This window comes from Lonchura striata, chromosome 4 (assembly GCF_050655825.1).
Source record: "Lonchura striata isolate lonStrDom1 chromosome 4, ASM5065582v1, whole genome shotgun sequence".
NCBI lineage: Eukaryota > Metazoa > Chordata > Aves > Passeriformes > Estrildidae > Lonchura > Lonchura striata.
Genome location: NC_140706.1, coordinates 28,383,194 through 28,399,911, shown reverse-complemented (window position 1 = coordinate 28,399,911; position 16,718 = coordinate 28,383,194). Strand labels below are relative to the sequence as shown.

At 33.8% G+C, this 16,718-nt stretch overlaps 1 protein-coding gene across 7 annotated transcripts in view; it reads left to right on the top strand.

The window, feature by feature from the left end:
• SGCZ (sarcoglycan zeta) overlaps positions 1 to 16,718 on the top strand; it is a 413,238-nt gene that overhangs the window by 330,481 nt on the left and 66,039 nt on the right. For all 7 annotated transcript variants that reach the window (XM_085577913.1, XM_085577912.1, XM_021534351.4 and 4 more), the window contains one exon: positions 1,842 to 1,929. In XM_085577913.1, coding sequence (XP_085434039.1) covers positions 1,842 to 1,929 — 88 coding nt within the window. The remainder of the gene's footprint in view (positions 1 to 1,841; positions 1,930 to 16,718) is intronic.

Below are 16,718 nucleotides of genomic sequence, written 5' to 3'. Positions count from 1 at the left end.
ATGCCTATTAGGACAACTACCTTTCCCAGACCAGCAGTTGCCTGGACTAATGATTTTCAAAAGACCATAAGGAAAGTGGAAATCAAGTGGTGAAATAAAGGTCGTTAACAGCTGCTTTTGTTGCTAGAAGCTCCCTTGATTGCATCCCATGTTCATCTCAAACTAGTAAGATTGAACACAATGTCTCACTGATAATTATATCTTTTTATCTGGGAAGATGGACAAGCCAAACAGTCGCATTCATCTGCCAGAATCTGTGAAGCAGAGCTAATTGGCAGGATGCTAGAGAGGTCATAGCATAGTCCAGTGAGAGATTAAATACACCTGAACTCCTTGAAATTAGCTCAGAGTCACTTAAGGCTTCCCAGGGAACCGATTATCATTTAAAGTTAACAATCATAGTGAAAACAACTGGAAGAATGCTTCTTGTACATTCTGGATACAAAGGAAAGGACTGTAAAGCACAAAGAAAATTTTAGAGAAATTATACATCATTCAGATAAAAATAAATCTTTATCTATGTCTCTTTGTGTAATTTCCTTCTTATCTAAAAAGCTTTTAAGAACAGCAAGAACCACTATATTAAGAGATGCAAATGCGAGGTCTCTTTAACTTTTACATGCTTAATCCAGGGATGACCAATAATGGATGCCCAGGAAGAATCTACGAATATAACAAGTATATAATAAATTTTTCAAATATCTTCCTAGCCTTTAGTCATTCCTACCTAAGGCACATCCCCAGCTGTTTCTGTCAGATGTCTTTATGCTGTTGGATAAACATATGTAAGCCTACTGAGAGCTAGCAAACTGCCAGAAGCGATGAGGTACCCATGGTCTCTCTGCAAGCTTCAGGGAAAGAGCTGTGTGGTATCAGGTGATTTCAGGGAGAACAGTGCCTCTCTGCAGCAGCAGTCACAATCCTACTTTTCTCCTTCTCTCATGAACTCACCCCACTCCAGTGCGAGCATGATTAGTGAGCTTGCACTATTTTTTTAGGCTGTTTCTCTTGGCTCTCTGTTGAAGCTTTTCCCCTTTCCTGTGCATCTGTGCTTCCCCTATAGGAGTGCATCTGGCTCCTCATTCTTCAAGAAGCAAAAATTATTTTTTGGATTGTTTATGCTGGCTTTGTGCACAGGATAAACTTACACCTATATACGCAAACATTTTTCAAAAGCTCAAATCTAGCTGGATGCTGAAAGCCACACAGACATCCTGCCAACTGACTCCAAAATTGTTAAGACTGTATTTAGCATAAAGTGTTTGTCTCCTTGCTGTATCAGTTTGATCCCTAATAGTACCTGTAAGGTACTAATAGCAGTGGATCAGGGCTCTCTAAGATCTCACCTTCCAGTGCTCTCATTGTTTTTTTGGAGAGTAACAATTCTCTTTATCTTCAAAGAAACACATATCTGTGTTTGTAATGTTTTAGTAAGTGCAATGCAAATATTATACATTGTGCAGATAATAGGATAATACAATACAGTGTTGGTTAGATAGTTAGAAAAGTATAGGTTAACAGTATATGGGAAAGGCTAGTGGAACAGGTTTGCATTAGGGAACCTTGTAATATTAACAGGTAATTAAAACCCAAATTAAAGAACTTAAGTTCAAATCTGATTTTTGAAGCAGGGATTGTATGCACAAAAATTTCAAGTTTAAAATAGTATTTTTTGTATTCTTTAATATAAAAATTTGACTTGTAAAATATTTAATGAAATTAAAAAGGGCTGTTATAATTGACACAAATGTTCTCTCAGCATGCATTTTAATACTATGTTCTAATTTCATTTTACCTCAATTGTTTGTTCTCTCATTTATTGTCTCATCCTTATTTCCCAGGATAGCCCACTGGTCTTACAGTCTGACAGAAATGTAACAGTGAATGCAAGAAATCACATGGGACAGTTAACTGGACAACTGACAGTAGGTGAGTGTTCTTTATTGACTGTTATGTTTATCACTTTACCTTTATCAATAGGTTTCATTTATCACTATCACTTATAAAATATTACTGAAAAGTCAGGAAAAAAATCTCATCATAATGCTCAAAAACGATTGCATACAATGGACCATAAAAGCATGATTTCGCATTAGCTCAAGGAAGAAAAACTAGAAATGCATCAAAATAGCTAAGAATGAAAACAGCTTAATGAAAAATTATTATTTTTGAGGCCATTGTAACAAAACAAACTAAAAAGCCTCAGCAAAATATGTTTTAACAACACTTTCAGTTGGAAAATAGCCATCACTTTCCTACACTTTCTGTCAGTCTTGATTTGGCCCTGTCACTTTTGTAAGGCATTTGTATCAGCACATATTCAAAGAGTAACACTTAAAAATCAGAATAAAAAAAAAAAAAACAAAACACAAAAGAAACCCCAAAAAAAAATGCTTTCCAAGGCACTACAAAATTTAAATGAAAAGCTATCATACTGCCAGTCACTCATTAAAACATATTTTACAAAGTATAAAATAACACAGTTCCAAATGAAATGGATATAAAAGAATCCTCTACTTATCTGTTTCACTTAGCATGTATTTCGCATTTTATGAAATTTATTGTGTTATACTTTGCTTTTAGTATGAATCATACTTCTTTTGTTAATAAATAGGAAGTAATATTTTTTATATTTTCTGAACTAGAAGAGTACGGATATTAATTTATTTTTAAAAATATTGGTCAAAAAATTTACTGAAAAGGTGATGTATTAGTTTTGCTACAAAACAATATATATTGACTGGGAATGGGATAAAAAATATAAAATACATTTGTAAGACCTTAGTATATAAAATTCAAGGAGACATCCCTTAGACTCCATGTGTTTTCATTTTTTTCATTTTCCTTCTGGATTAAGATGTGTTTTGTGCACTGTTTTTTCCTCATGTGCTGAGGTTATGCCCACAAATAGTTTTAAGTTAAACTCTAGTTGCAACCTATAGTAAATTTTCATACTGACTGGAGACAGTGGCTTCTAGTTGTAAAAACATTTTCCAAGTGCACACAGTGACACACCATCTGCACTGATTTCCCTGAGTGACCACATCGAATGAGCGTGCAAAGGTAACCAGACTTGCTAGCAGGTACAGATGAGGAAAATTAAGCTAACACCTGTCCTGAGCATATTGTACTTGCCCAATGCAATTACAAAATGCAGTTCTCTATCATCTGGTAACTCTATTGTTAAAACCTCTACTTCAGCTGGTAACTGCAAAAAGGTGAGTTGCCCATGGCAGACATTCACATTGGCTGAAATAGATAGAATATTTTTATCACTGACACTATTCTGGCTGAGTGAATCCAGCACTGAAAATGTGTGTGAGTGTATTGAGAGTGATCTACTTAAAGGCAACACACTAGAGGTTAATATTCTAAAAATATGAAGGTCTGAAAAAAACATGTGTTTTTATGTTACCATCATTGTGGTGAACACCTTAAGCTTCTTGGTGTTCTTGGATAGCTGGTGCTCTCTGGAGACTAGAAGCTTGTTAAACTGCAGTATTGTATTTACATTATTTCTTAATCTATCTTCCTCTTTGTTTCATATATGGCCTTTGTTATTTCTTATATTGGTAAAAAATATTTTTCTTTTTTTTGGTGAATCCCCTGTACAGTATTGGGTGCATGTTAAAATACTCCTTATCTCTTATTTAATACTTCTTACTTAGTAAAGACAGTCACAACTGCCAGTAGAATCAGTATTTTCTACTCTTAAGAAATCAAAGAAATTAACAGGAACCTAAAAGTAAAAATATTAATTATTTTTTAAATTTTAAATTAAGGCACTCCCTTCTAATTTTTTTTGTTTTAAAAGACAGAACAGAGACAATTTTTTACTTTTTCCTAGGTAAAAGCATGGACACATCTGCTGAAAGAATGGGAGGGGGCTTTTCTATGCAGAATTTGCTGAGAAAATAAAATATTTTTTTTCTCTTAGTTGTAAATATGCCCCAGAAAGTCCTTGTCTTTAAAAATGCTCTGTGTCAATTCACTAGTGATGTGTGCTGAAGCAGATGTTTGTGTGACTGCCCAATGAAAGGAATGAAAATAAACAGTGAGGAAAAGTGTTTTGAACAACAACAAAAAAGCAAATTATCATATCTTGGGGGAAAGAAATTTTCTTGTTAAAACTTTGAAATGTCATTATCTGTTCTTTCTTTAAAGAGTTGAATAATAATCATTAAAAAAATAGACTAAAAATTAATATTCATGGCAAGAGCATTCCACAAAGAAAGAAGAATGCCAGTGCATTCAAAAGGATGATAATGCACTTTTTATACATGTGATATCATTGGCATTTTATCCACATTTCACAGGACTGAAGTGATACTACAAGCCAGCAAATAGGCTGGTCTCATCCTGTGTTTGGCAGGCAAATTTCTGCTCATGCCAACTAAAAATTCTTTCTGTGATGTTTGAAACCATGCCATGTAAGTCTAAGACAGCCGTAAGAGCATATAATTAGAACTGTAATGGGAAGATGGATTAGTGTAAAAAAGCGTTATTGTTATTGGGCTGGGAGGAAGAAGGGTATATGTTCACTCAGGGAGATGGAAAAAAATCCAGTGAACCTCTTAACGGGTATTCAGTTCTGGAAGTGACAAAATATGTCATTAAAATGCATCATTAAGACATCTTGGGAAACATCCTAACCTAGGAGGAGTAAAGAAAAAGTATATTAAATATTTTTTTTTAAAAGTATCTAAGTATATTGGATGATTGAGTGGTTGTATATTTAAATAGTATAAATTCAAGTTATGCTTCAGGTCATACAAGACCAAGGGTACACCCATTATTGCAGTACGGTATTTTTTATACTGGTGCCAAAATCTGTAGAGAGAGAAAGTCACAGCTGTAGCAATGCTTTCTGTTGGGCTCTATACCAGCTGAGCAAGAAACATTGGTTTGTACTCCAGTCTATTCATGACATATGGTCTGGAAACTGCCAAGTTTGTGTCTGGATCTCCAAGAGGACTCCACAGCCTTCAGTTTTTAGACATGTCATTTAAACCCAATGGAGCAGATGTAGCATAAACATGCTACATGCTACATACTATATGTGCAAAATAAAGATGACAAGATGACAATCCATTGAATTTTTCTGGATAAGTTGTCAGATCTCTCTATTTACTAATACTTCTGCATTGTGCATTCCACAGAATTACCTTTACACAACCTTTTTTCTCTGTTTAATCAATGTTTTCACAGTTCATATGGAAAATTATTCTTTTTTTCCTATTGATCTTAGAAATGCACATTAGTTGCTCACCTTGAGCCACAAGTCTTTTGTCTCCATGCTGTCTGCATATATCTTAGATACCTCTGCCTGCCTTTGAGTGGAGTATGTTAGGCTCACAAGCACTAATAAAATTTAACATGACATTTGAAACTGAAGTGCACATTTGTAATTAATGTAAATTCATCCTCATGTTGGATTATTATTTCAGCTTTTTTTTTTTTTTTTGGTAAGAGGTGTTTTTTTCTTAGTTTTTTCCTTACTGCAATAATTATTTCTGACAGATATTTCTGCTACTGTTTGACCCTTTTCTATTCATAAAGAACTCTAAGGATATCTGAAATGTGCAAAAAAAAGCATTTAATTTCTGCTAAGCTTTGAGCCCTCAGACAGAATCATAACTCTCACAGACATCCAGGCCTATATAAGTCACAGCTTTAGAGAGCTCCTGAACCTGTCTCTCTAGTCACTGAGATCTTCAGAGACATGCAAATTCAGAAAAAAATATTTGAATACCAAAATTATATCACATTCTTGCAGCTACTTTTTGAAGATAGCAGGCAGATGTATGATTTTCTATTACAGCGCTGCTGAAGACTGATAACACTGCTAAAAGATATACTCAAACAACTTCTCAAGCTTGGAGATCCTTTCCATACATTTACCACAAAACTTGTCTTGTGTCTTCTGATATATTTTTCTTTAAAATTTGTTTGCTTTCTTGTGGTGTTCCATCAAGAGTACTTGGTTTATTGTGCAGAAACTGCTGGACATTGGAAGCTGCAGGTATGTAACTTTGTAGGAATGGGAGTCTCCTTTGTCATCCATACCTATATCATATATGGCAGTTTCCTATGCTTATATCAAGTGATACCTTACAGGTAACACATCCTGCTACCCCTTTACTTCTGAGGTACTCAAGGTAACTCATCACTTCCGTGCCACTTCTGATGTTCCCTTTGCAACATTTAGATATCAACGAAGAGATGAAGCAAGATACATTTGTTCAAGTATTCTTGCTTTTAGAATTATCTGTGGGAGTAACAAAATGTTATAATGTATTCTTACTCTGTGGGGGTACTAACAATAGTAATAAGGTACATGTACAAATATGTGTATACATGTTGCTCTAAATATTTGGTATTATTGTGAAACATTTACTTAAGATTTTTATGAACTTGAGCTAAGTATCCATTAATAACATCCTTAATGAGACAAGAATTGTTTCTTATTTGCATGCACTGTAGACTCAAATGTAAGGTCTTTTCTCCAAAGTATTTCAAGGATGGTTTTAGAATGATCATAAACATACACCCTTTCCTCACTGTTGGAAAAGGGAGAAAATGGTCTCAGCTCTTCTCTCATCTGCATAATTGTTCTTGTATCATCTGTGGTAGGGTGCTGGGAGGGAAGGGATGAGTTGGTTCACAATCCCTCATCAGTTTCTGCCCTGGGCAAACATGCATTAGAACTTGAAAAGAATATGTGAAAGAAAGCTCCTTCTGCTTACAAAGAGGTTTGGCTACCTGTCATTCCAAACTACATTGAGATTTCCAAAATCTGAAATACATTAAACATTATGCTAGTCTAATTTCCATATTAAAGCAATTGCTCTTGTAACCCCTGTAGTACAGTAGAATATTTATTAATACTAAGAAGATATGCAAAACAAAGCCAGATAAATGAGTTATCCATTTCTCAGCATTCTCTCACTTTCTATTCCTTAACTGAAATACAGACTGAATAAACACAAATTTTGGTCCCTAATACCATTTTCATGTATGCAAATAAGAAATGTAGACAATTCATTTTATCATACCTAGATGAATTAGTAGTCCGGTTTTTGCAGTTATATACAAAGAGGAGAATTTCACATTGAAATTCAGGCTGAATATGTAATAACTTAAAATCTTCTTTTGGGACATTTTTTCATTTATCAATTTATTCTCATTGTAGCAAAGGTTTTCAACTTATAGTTACTTTACTTCTTCTTAATTTTCTAATACAAAAGTAAGTGAACACAGAGTCTGTAATTTCTGGGCTAAATTACTTGCATTGCTTATATATTTTCAGATTTTATTTTGAATTTTCTATTGACAATCACTTGGTTGATGTTTTCCCTGTTACCTTTAGGCTAGGCAGTTGTCATTCAGTGAATATTTTGATAATTTACACAGCAAGATCTTATGCATTCTGAATGTACTAATTTTAAAGTATAATATTTTTTTAACTTTTATAGCCAGTTAAGTACTCTTCCCAAATGTAGGAATATAAACAGTTTATCAGGAGGTGAAAATACAACTCGTGTGCGAGTTTGTGGTAAAAATCCATTGTCAGATCTTTTGAATGGGGGTAAATGGGAGATAGTGTGCTCTTTTTAATACAGGTTAGTTTACCTTGTATTTAACTGCAGGGTTAAAGGATTTCTTTCAGCTTCAGGACTTACTGCAGAAGGAATGATGGAGCAGTGCCTGGAAGGCCATATGGCTTGGTGTCTCCTCCTGGCAAAGCACGTGAGATGAGCCAAGAGGCAGTCAGAAAGTGAGCCATGTTGCCCATAACAGTTGAAAAACAGCTGGAATCTGAGTCTCATCCCTCCTTATAATTTACAGTGCAACATGATGTTGCCTCAATTTCTGTGTCTAGTCCATGGAAAAGTCTTTTTACAAACCATCTGTGCTGTAACAGGTTTTATGATAGAAGTTCACCTAATATATATTCTTAATGACTTTGGCTAAATTATCATGATGATCTACTCCCATTAATTAATTATCCTGAAGTGTGGTGTTAGGAGAATGTGAAGGTCTCTGAAAACTGGTCCAAACTTTGGCCTATTTGCCAGCACTTTGATGAGTTTGCCAAACTAATTCTGGAAAAACTATCATCATAATTTATTTGAAATTCATCCATATTTCTCTTGCAATTCTTTGTTAAGTAATTTACAAATAATAGAAAGCATTGAGGTTTGTTTGTTTTGATTCAGCATCAAGAGGTAGACAACTACTTTCTAATTTTTGTTTCTATTTCACTTGTAAATTAGTTGCATCATCTTCGGTGCATTTGCATCATATGTGCATTTGAAATTCAACTATGGCAAATATGCCCTTGTTACAAGCCCTTGCATTAACTGGATTGAAAAAAAAATAATACTTTTTTACACATCCATTACACAATTAACTCATAAAACTATTAAATATACTACATCAACCATTTTCTATCCAGTTTGTGCTTTGTTAACAAAATATCTTTGAAAGAGATTCTGACTGCATTTAATAAATTAGGTATATTTTCAGTTTTTAAGCAGTATTTTTCATATATTATGAGCTTATTGTATGTTATGTGCAGACATAACACTACACTGCTGTTTAATATTTGAAATACTATCAGGTGTAAAATATATTTTAAGTTTTCTTCATTGCCACATGAATTGCTACATGAAAGCTGTGCTTTAAAAATAGAGTAGTAAGATATTTGCTAGTTATTAGGACCAAGTAGTAATTCTTTCTTTTAAGTATTGCCATTATTTAGCCTGATACCCCCTTCCTAAAATACAAGACCATATCACATCAGTTGAGATGTCAAGAATTTAAAATTCTCTATGAATAAACACAACTTCAAGCAGCAGTAAGACAGTAATGAATTCTGTGCAATTTCATTAGAGACAGAGTGCTTATACATTGTTGGTATTAAACAGCTCATCCAAAATGTCTGTGCTGTGGATATGATTCTTTGTCTTAAGTTTTATCATCCTCTGTAGTGTGTTATACATAATCTTCTTTGAATCTTAAAATACCTTCAGTACTTCCAGAGCTGAGATCTTAAGACCTCTTCCTGTTCCCCTTATTTCTGCATTCAGTATATTTTCTTTCTTCTTTCTACCTTCTTCAGACTCTATAAGTTTTTGTCATTTGAGTCTTGATCCAACTTTTCTTCTCTTTTTCTTTCCCTCAGTCTGAGCTCAGGAAGACTATTTCTACCTCGGATACAAGGTACAACTCATGTTAGTTCATATCTGAAGTTGTATTGATCTAAGGTGGAAGGCATCTTTTCTGTCCATCCAACTGACAGACAAAAAGAAAAACATACTTTGTACTTTTATAAATAGTCTGATATTTTTCTTTTTATACCATAGACAAAATGTATGCGGCTTATCTTCTTTCTTTCTTTGTCCATGATCTAAATTTGGAGGGAATTTTAAGGTCCAATACCTTATTTTTGATGTGCTGATGGCAGGAACACCTGGAATGCTAAGGACTGGTGAGGTGCTGGCTTCAAATAGAAGCCACCACAAGCCTCTTGTTCTCATGAAAGCACAATGGTCTGTACTCACTGTCACCTTAGAGGTGATATGGAAATGATGAAAGGGAACACTAAATCAGTGTTTTCCCGGCAGGGATTATGGAGGGGGAGCAGGAGTATAGCACTGACCGTGCAGAAGGTGTCCAATCTGCTTGGTATGAGCCTCAGCTCATTGCCTTAGTATTTCATCTCAATGATATCTTTGACCCCAGAGCATCTGTAGTGAGCCTAGACATATACTGAAATATATTTTAATTATCAATAGCTATTTGGCAGTGGCACTGCAGTCCTCTGCTTACTTTGGTGCTTTATAGGATTTTTATTTTACCTTATTGTATTTTAAATACAAGTCTGGACGTTTCACTGTTTCTAGAAAATTTGCACTAACAAACGGGAGAAAAAGGCACTCTGTTGTAATTCTCAAATATTTTATCTTCTTCCCACGCCAACTTGACTCCATAACAAATCAGAGGACCTGGAACTATGAGCAGTTGATTGATTTAACTGTAGAAGTCGAGTCTGAGTGGGAAGAGGTAATTAGTGTTTTCATGGTGGTGCAGAAGTGTTAAACATTAATCTATTGCCATCTGTCCTGCTGCTGTTACCCACATGCTGTTGGCCAGTACAGAGAGCATAACTACTGCCCAAATGTTCTGAGCAGGGAAGGGGAAGTGGTTTCCTTTTGTAGGAGAGACATCCTAAGAGTCAAAGAAATGGGGTTATTTTAGAGGTATGGGAGTGGATTTGGAGGATGCAGCATACATCTTCCAAAGATGGTAATTCTTTGTCTTTAGCTTTATCTGAGGCTAATACTTCATTTAACTTCAAAAACAGCTGTTGTGCATGCGTTGTGACATTCACAAGGCTGCTGCTGGGTGCTAAGCATTATTAAATTACCTACAGCATTGGACCTTTAACAAGTCTCTGACAGGACATTAAGATTTTATTTTTACCCCTTTTCCCCCCGATGTTCCCTAATACTGTCAGGAATATATTATTCTAAGGGGTGAAGGACAAAATAGGGGCAAAAAATGAGAAGCCTATTTTAAGTTAATTAAATACAAAGATATAATTTAAAAGAAAGAGAATAGCAGTGAGATTTTTCTGGTGTTCTTTATTTCAGCTTTGCAGAGAAGACTTAGAGGCAGAAATTCAACAGCCTGCTGATCTTGTTAAAGGTGTTGAAATAAGCAAAGAGATTTTTCAAACATAGGGATGAGAAGTAATTTGATTGTAGACTTAGATTCTTTCTTCAGCTAAGTCATCTTTAAAAAGTCTGAGTTCTATCAGTTTTATTATTGAAGCATCTATGGGAAATTAGCCTGTTTCTATTTGTGAAAGAGATTCTTGCAAGTGAACAGTCAGGCTTGGAAACATCTGTGTTTGCCCATGAAAATTATTTGTCCATATGAGATTGTGAACCTCTTAGATAGCAAGTTCTGGCTCATATAAATTAGATTACTAGTATTAAAAAAATAAATAATGAAATTTTTTCTGTTTTAAGGAATTTCCCCTCACATATATTTAGACTATTAGAAATTTCATCTCAATGTTATGTTGCAATTAATATTGTTTTCTTAAAACATCAATATTGAAGTGTAATTTCTATTTATTGCACTGCTCCAAGTCCCATAAAAAATACAGTTCCAAAACCAACTTCAATGTAGCACTGTAACTTTAAAAATACATAGCAATTAATAGCCACAGCTAGAACTGTGGCATTTTTGTTCTTCTTTATAAATGAAATTGTTTATTTGCCTTTTTTACATCCATTAAGGATTAAGCTTCAAGTTCCATATTATGCCAGTACTAGACATAATTAATTTTGCCATTTGTAGATGGGAAGAGCTGTCTTGATGTAATTTTTCTCAAGCATGTACAACATTGTTAAAGATATTTTTATTATGGATTAAAAAAATTAATACATAAATATATCTCTGAAAATAACTTATTTTTCCTTAGGCTATTCTTAGAGTGATAAATATTGTAGTTGTAACTGAATTATGAACAGATGGCATTGAATTAATGATTAGCTGAATATTTTTAAACTTGACTAGATTTGTTCCTGTGAAGAAAAGCATTCCCTAAATCTGAAATTAATTAGTAACTGGGAATAGTTATCATCCACTGAATCACTAACATGTCTTAGGGATCAAATTAATACAGAGAGAGCATTTTTTCCAAATCAAAATTAAGGACTACCTTGCCTTTAAAAAATGTTATTACAATATTAGGGTTCCAAAACTTCATGATTTTCCTTTTGTGTTATTCTGCATAGGTATTTTGGTTGCAGAAGTTGTTTTGTTGCTCTTTTATCATATATGTTACCAAAACATCTGGACTTGTTATGACCTCAAAGTTTTCACACACTTAAAGATTACTACCCATTTTGTTTCTGGTGCAGAAGAAGAAGCCATGTGCTAATTTAGTACATTATTTTTCTCTCGTTGAGTAATTCTGATTGGCTTGTCATTCTTCTGATGTGGAAGCTTTCAGTTAGTCGAGACAAAAACTGCACCTATGCTGCAGGTCTTGTCTCTGAATTTGTACATCCATCTGCATCTAGGTTATATTTCTTTCCAGATACAAGATCTCTTTTAATGACACTTCAGATTTCCCAAGGGTATCAGTGTAGCTTCCATAAGTGGGGTATTTCAAAGGTAGACAATCTGGCAGTGGTTCAAATCACAAAGATGCAGAATTTCAGTGTCAGCAGGGCAACTGGCTGAGGTAGATGTCTTCATCAGAGAATTGAATTGCATCTTATGTGTTACAAGTCAACAATGAACTCCACTGAGAACATTAATCAAAAGAGACACTTCCAGAAGCTAAGAGACCAAGTATGCTTTTATCCTGCTTCTACAGCTTTCTGGCTCTTGTCCCACTGTCAAGGGCAAGGAGAGAAGTAATTTCCTAAATGGGTAATGCAGAAATCCTGAGAGCTGGGTTAAGCCCTCATTGTCTTGTGCCGTCATCATAGTGGATGCTAGTTGCTCAGAAATCTGCAAATGCATTTCACTGATCTGCAAAGTTGCAGAAGGGTTTAAAATTATCCTTTTCTGGTAGTCAGGCTATATTTTTTCCTCTTGTTTTACTACCCAGTAGTACCCAGTGGTAGCATTTTTGTGGATGAGTCATGTGTGTCTTTTAGTATTTTGTACATTCTTTCATTAAATGTTTCTCAAATAAAGTGAGATTATATGAAATGCTAAGACCTTTTGTATAGATAGCTTCAGGATATTTAAACTAGCTAAAGCAGATAATTGGAGAAATAGTCTGTAAAAATTAGACTTTTATAGTCTTCCTTATGTAGTAGCTATAAGTATTGAATTAATATTCTAAAAATGCAAAATAGGGAATTTTTGACATTTCCTTTTCAAGAAAGTTTCTGTGTACTCTGATAGCTTTCACCCTTTGTTTAGGTCTTCTCTCTCCAAGTGTGATTAATTCAATTCTTTATCTCAAAAAGGCTTGATTTGCATTCATAAACATTATAATGGTCTAATTCACTACACTGTGAGTAATATTATACAATATTTTTGAGTCACAACAGATTTTATTTAGTCTGTGGGAAACTGCCAAAAGCATCTGGAAGAACAATTTGTATCTTTTTAATAAATTCAGGGGGGAAAAAAAAGGAAGATGGAAAGCTAGTCTTTGAATAACAAGGGTACATAAAGAATATATTGACAAGGTGGAGATAGGTCAAATGTTGGATTCCATTATTTTGGAGGTCTTTTCTACCTGAATGATTCTGTGAATATGGGCAAAAGTATTTGCTAGCTTTTAATTTTTATTAATAAAACACCAAAAAATGTTCAAAGTGTCTGCAGGATAGAAAAAAATCTCAGAATTACTGTCTAATGCTTACAGAGAATATTACCAGTAAGAAAGAGAAAACAGAAATGCTTTTATTTTTAAATCTTTACAAAGATCCATAACAGTTATTTAAAAAGATCAGAGGATAAATGACTAAGATGAAAGGTTACATGAATGTAACATTCAGTTACATGAATGTATTCCACTTCATCCAGTTTCATTTTCAGTCCAGGTACCTCAGAGTGATAAAGCAGGATAAAAACCTTTGCACTAGGCCTCAAAAGATGCAAATAAGTCAAACATTGGATTTATTTTTAAGAAAAGAATAAAGCAGAGATGTAGAGATTTATACATCTGTGAATTTTTGGAAGAATTTCTGATAAATTAGTAGAACATTCAATAGGGAAGTCTGGCTATAATTCTGACCTAAAAGAAATATATAATGATGAAGAATAACAGGTTTAGCAAGGAATTTTTTACCTTATCATATGCAAGATGTTATATTTCCCAAGGAGAAATTCAACAGTCCTGTTTTGTCTTTGAGTCTAATGTCTAATGAGGAGATTTAATAACTCCCCTTACTATTTCTGTGTGCTCTTGCTATTTGATTTGAATGCAGTCTTCATCAAGTACAGCAGGTAGTCAGGTATCTCACAATTAATTGTTCTAAGTCTAATTTCTCTTCAGTGGAATGTGCAGCTACTTAGAAAGGACTCAACATTTTCATGAAACATAGTGACCAAACAGCATAATTACAGCCGTACAGCCTAGCTCAGCTAACAGAGACAATGGAAATATTCCCAGTAGTTTTGTATGGAAAAGTAGTACCCAGACTGCTTCAATAAGCCTCATCTTCCAAAAGGTATATGTTCACCTTTGTAAATTATTTATGTTGTAAAAATTAATCATATCACAAAAAGATAAAAATTACAGGGTTAAGGATAAGACTGAAAACTTGGAAAAATCTCTTAGGATTTAGTAATACTTGGGTTACATACATCATGAGTAAGGAAAACTGATTAGCTTTCTACGCCCATTCACATTTTGTAGTACACAAAATATATTGGATTTATAAATAATACAGTTGCATGAGCTAGACTTTCAAGCTTGTCAATGAAAGCTAAGTTGATAAATGCAGCTATAAAAAGAAGTTAACATATTGTGGCTATTTATTATGCCACAAAGAAACATTCCTGGATAATAAAGGAAAATATTTAGGAAATAAAAAATAGTATATATTTATTTATAATTTAACCTACTATTTATTTTATATTTTAAATACTTTATTTAATAATCTAATTTAAAATTTATCCATTTACAAAAACCATATAAATTTATTTATTATTAATATCTGTTAATTATATTTTTTGTATGTTTATAACATATCTATAGTACTGTGAGAAAAACCAGTCTGATACAAAAGTTGTTTTACTTGCTTACTTAGTTCAAGAATCTAGAGCATGTTATGAGTAAATTAACCTTAATGAGATTATAAAAAGAGCAAAACATACATTGTGAAGTGCTACAGATAAATTTTTGTGCCTTACCTTCCTGTGTCTTGCTTGGCTTTCTTGTCTAAGGACCCATATAAGCAATTAAGATATTATAGCTAAAATTACAGACAATGCACATCCTTTTAACCTTTACAGAAGCAAAATAAATATGTTTCCTTAAAGCTCGAACAACTTTCAAGAAGCAAAGAATCACATTTACTTTCATTTCCCCATGTGTATTGCTCGTAACTGATGAAATTATGAACAGCTGTATCTGATCAGACCAAAGGTCTGTTCAGCCATGTAATTTCTGAGTCTCATGGAAATTACCATGTGTCAGGGATAGTAGGCAGAAAAGAACAGAATTGCTCTTAAGTAGTTGTGGCCTCATAGAAGTAGGATGGAGAGTGTTATCTGCTGCTGCTTGTATACTACTCCCACATACTCTTTTCATGGCTGGGGTTCCACTGTCAAGATGCACCAGGCAGACAGACTGCAGGAAGGATATATTCTATCTATTGCAGAGGTGACAGACAATATTTCAGATGTGTTTTCCAGTGAAACTGATATACTGTATCGACAGTGCCAGGTTAATGTTCGACGCAATGGTCTTAGAGGTCTTTTACAACCATAATGATTCTATAATTCTACAAAGTTCTGAGAAGTAAAATCTGCTTGGGAGGGCAGAACTCTTCTGTCAGATTTTGTTTGACAAAGTCCTAAACCTATTATATCACTAATCTTTAATGGATATGATTCAGATGGTTCTACAAAGTTTCCTCTTATAATAACGTTTGCCTTATTCCTATGCTAATAATTTATGTTGACAGCTCTTATTGTTCACCTCTAGAAAAGGTAACAAATGTGTGCTTTGTTTCTTCTCATCCAGCATTTGCTCCAGCTTCCCTTGTCTGAGTAGATAATCATTCAGAATAGGAAACCTTGAAGATCAACTTCTAGAAACAGTAACTTTCTGACATCTCTCCAGCATGGCCACCAGCTATGAGAATGAGCTAAGGGGTCTTTTACCTTCTACTTTCACACTTTTTAGATATAATGAAGATGGTCCCTTCCCTTCCTCAGCAAACAGAACACTGAATATATTCTGACTGTTCAAAATTTTTGCTTGTGTAGATGTTTTGGTGTCAGCTGAAAGTTCTCTTTTTCTTTTCCAAATTCCTCAGTGCTTCTGTTCTGTTCAGCTGGTACAAATCCTTAACTTGCACAATTGCTCTTTCATTCACTGAATTTTTTTTGAGATCTCTGCTAGCCAAAATACCATAATATCTAACATTCCTATAAATATTTTAAAAATTATCTAGGTGTATACCTAAAATTGATCTTAGACCCAGATGAGTGTTGAATCTTTATAAAAAATGCTTTATTTCCTTAATTTCCAATCTCAGAAGCATGAACATATTCTCATAAAAGTAACTTTCTTTGTCATCCAGACTCTGCATAAAACTGTGCATTTAATAAGTATTTAAATAACTCATTTTTCATTAAAGAAGCAGAAGAAAGTATATTGAACTTCACTATGTTTCCTATTTACAAGGATCAGTTTGTGGCAATTCCATTTGAATTCTAATCCTTATATTTAATTTAAGGTTGTTGATTTTTTAATGTTTTTCTATGTCTGAATTTTTTGTGTGCCAGGTAGACATGGAAGATGGTTCAGAAATCAGATACAACTGCTAGTGTTTGTAATCATATATAAACCTTGTAAGACTGGAGAGTTCTTATTACTGTTTATTATCGTAGCAAATAATGGTTCTAATTATTATTTCTGAATAATAATGAAGTACTGTAAGTAATCATTGACTTTAAAATGAAAAATGTTAGAACATGCATTCTTCATATTGTAATGATTA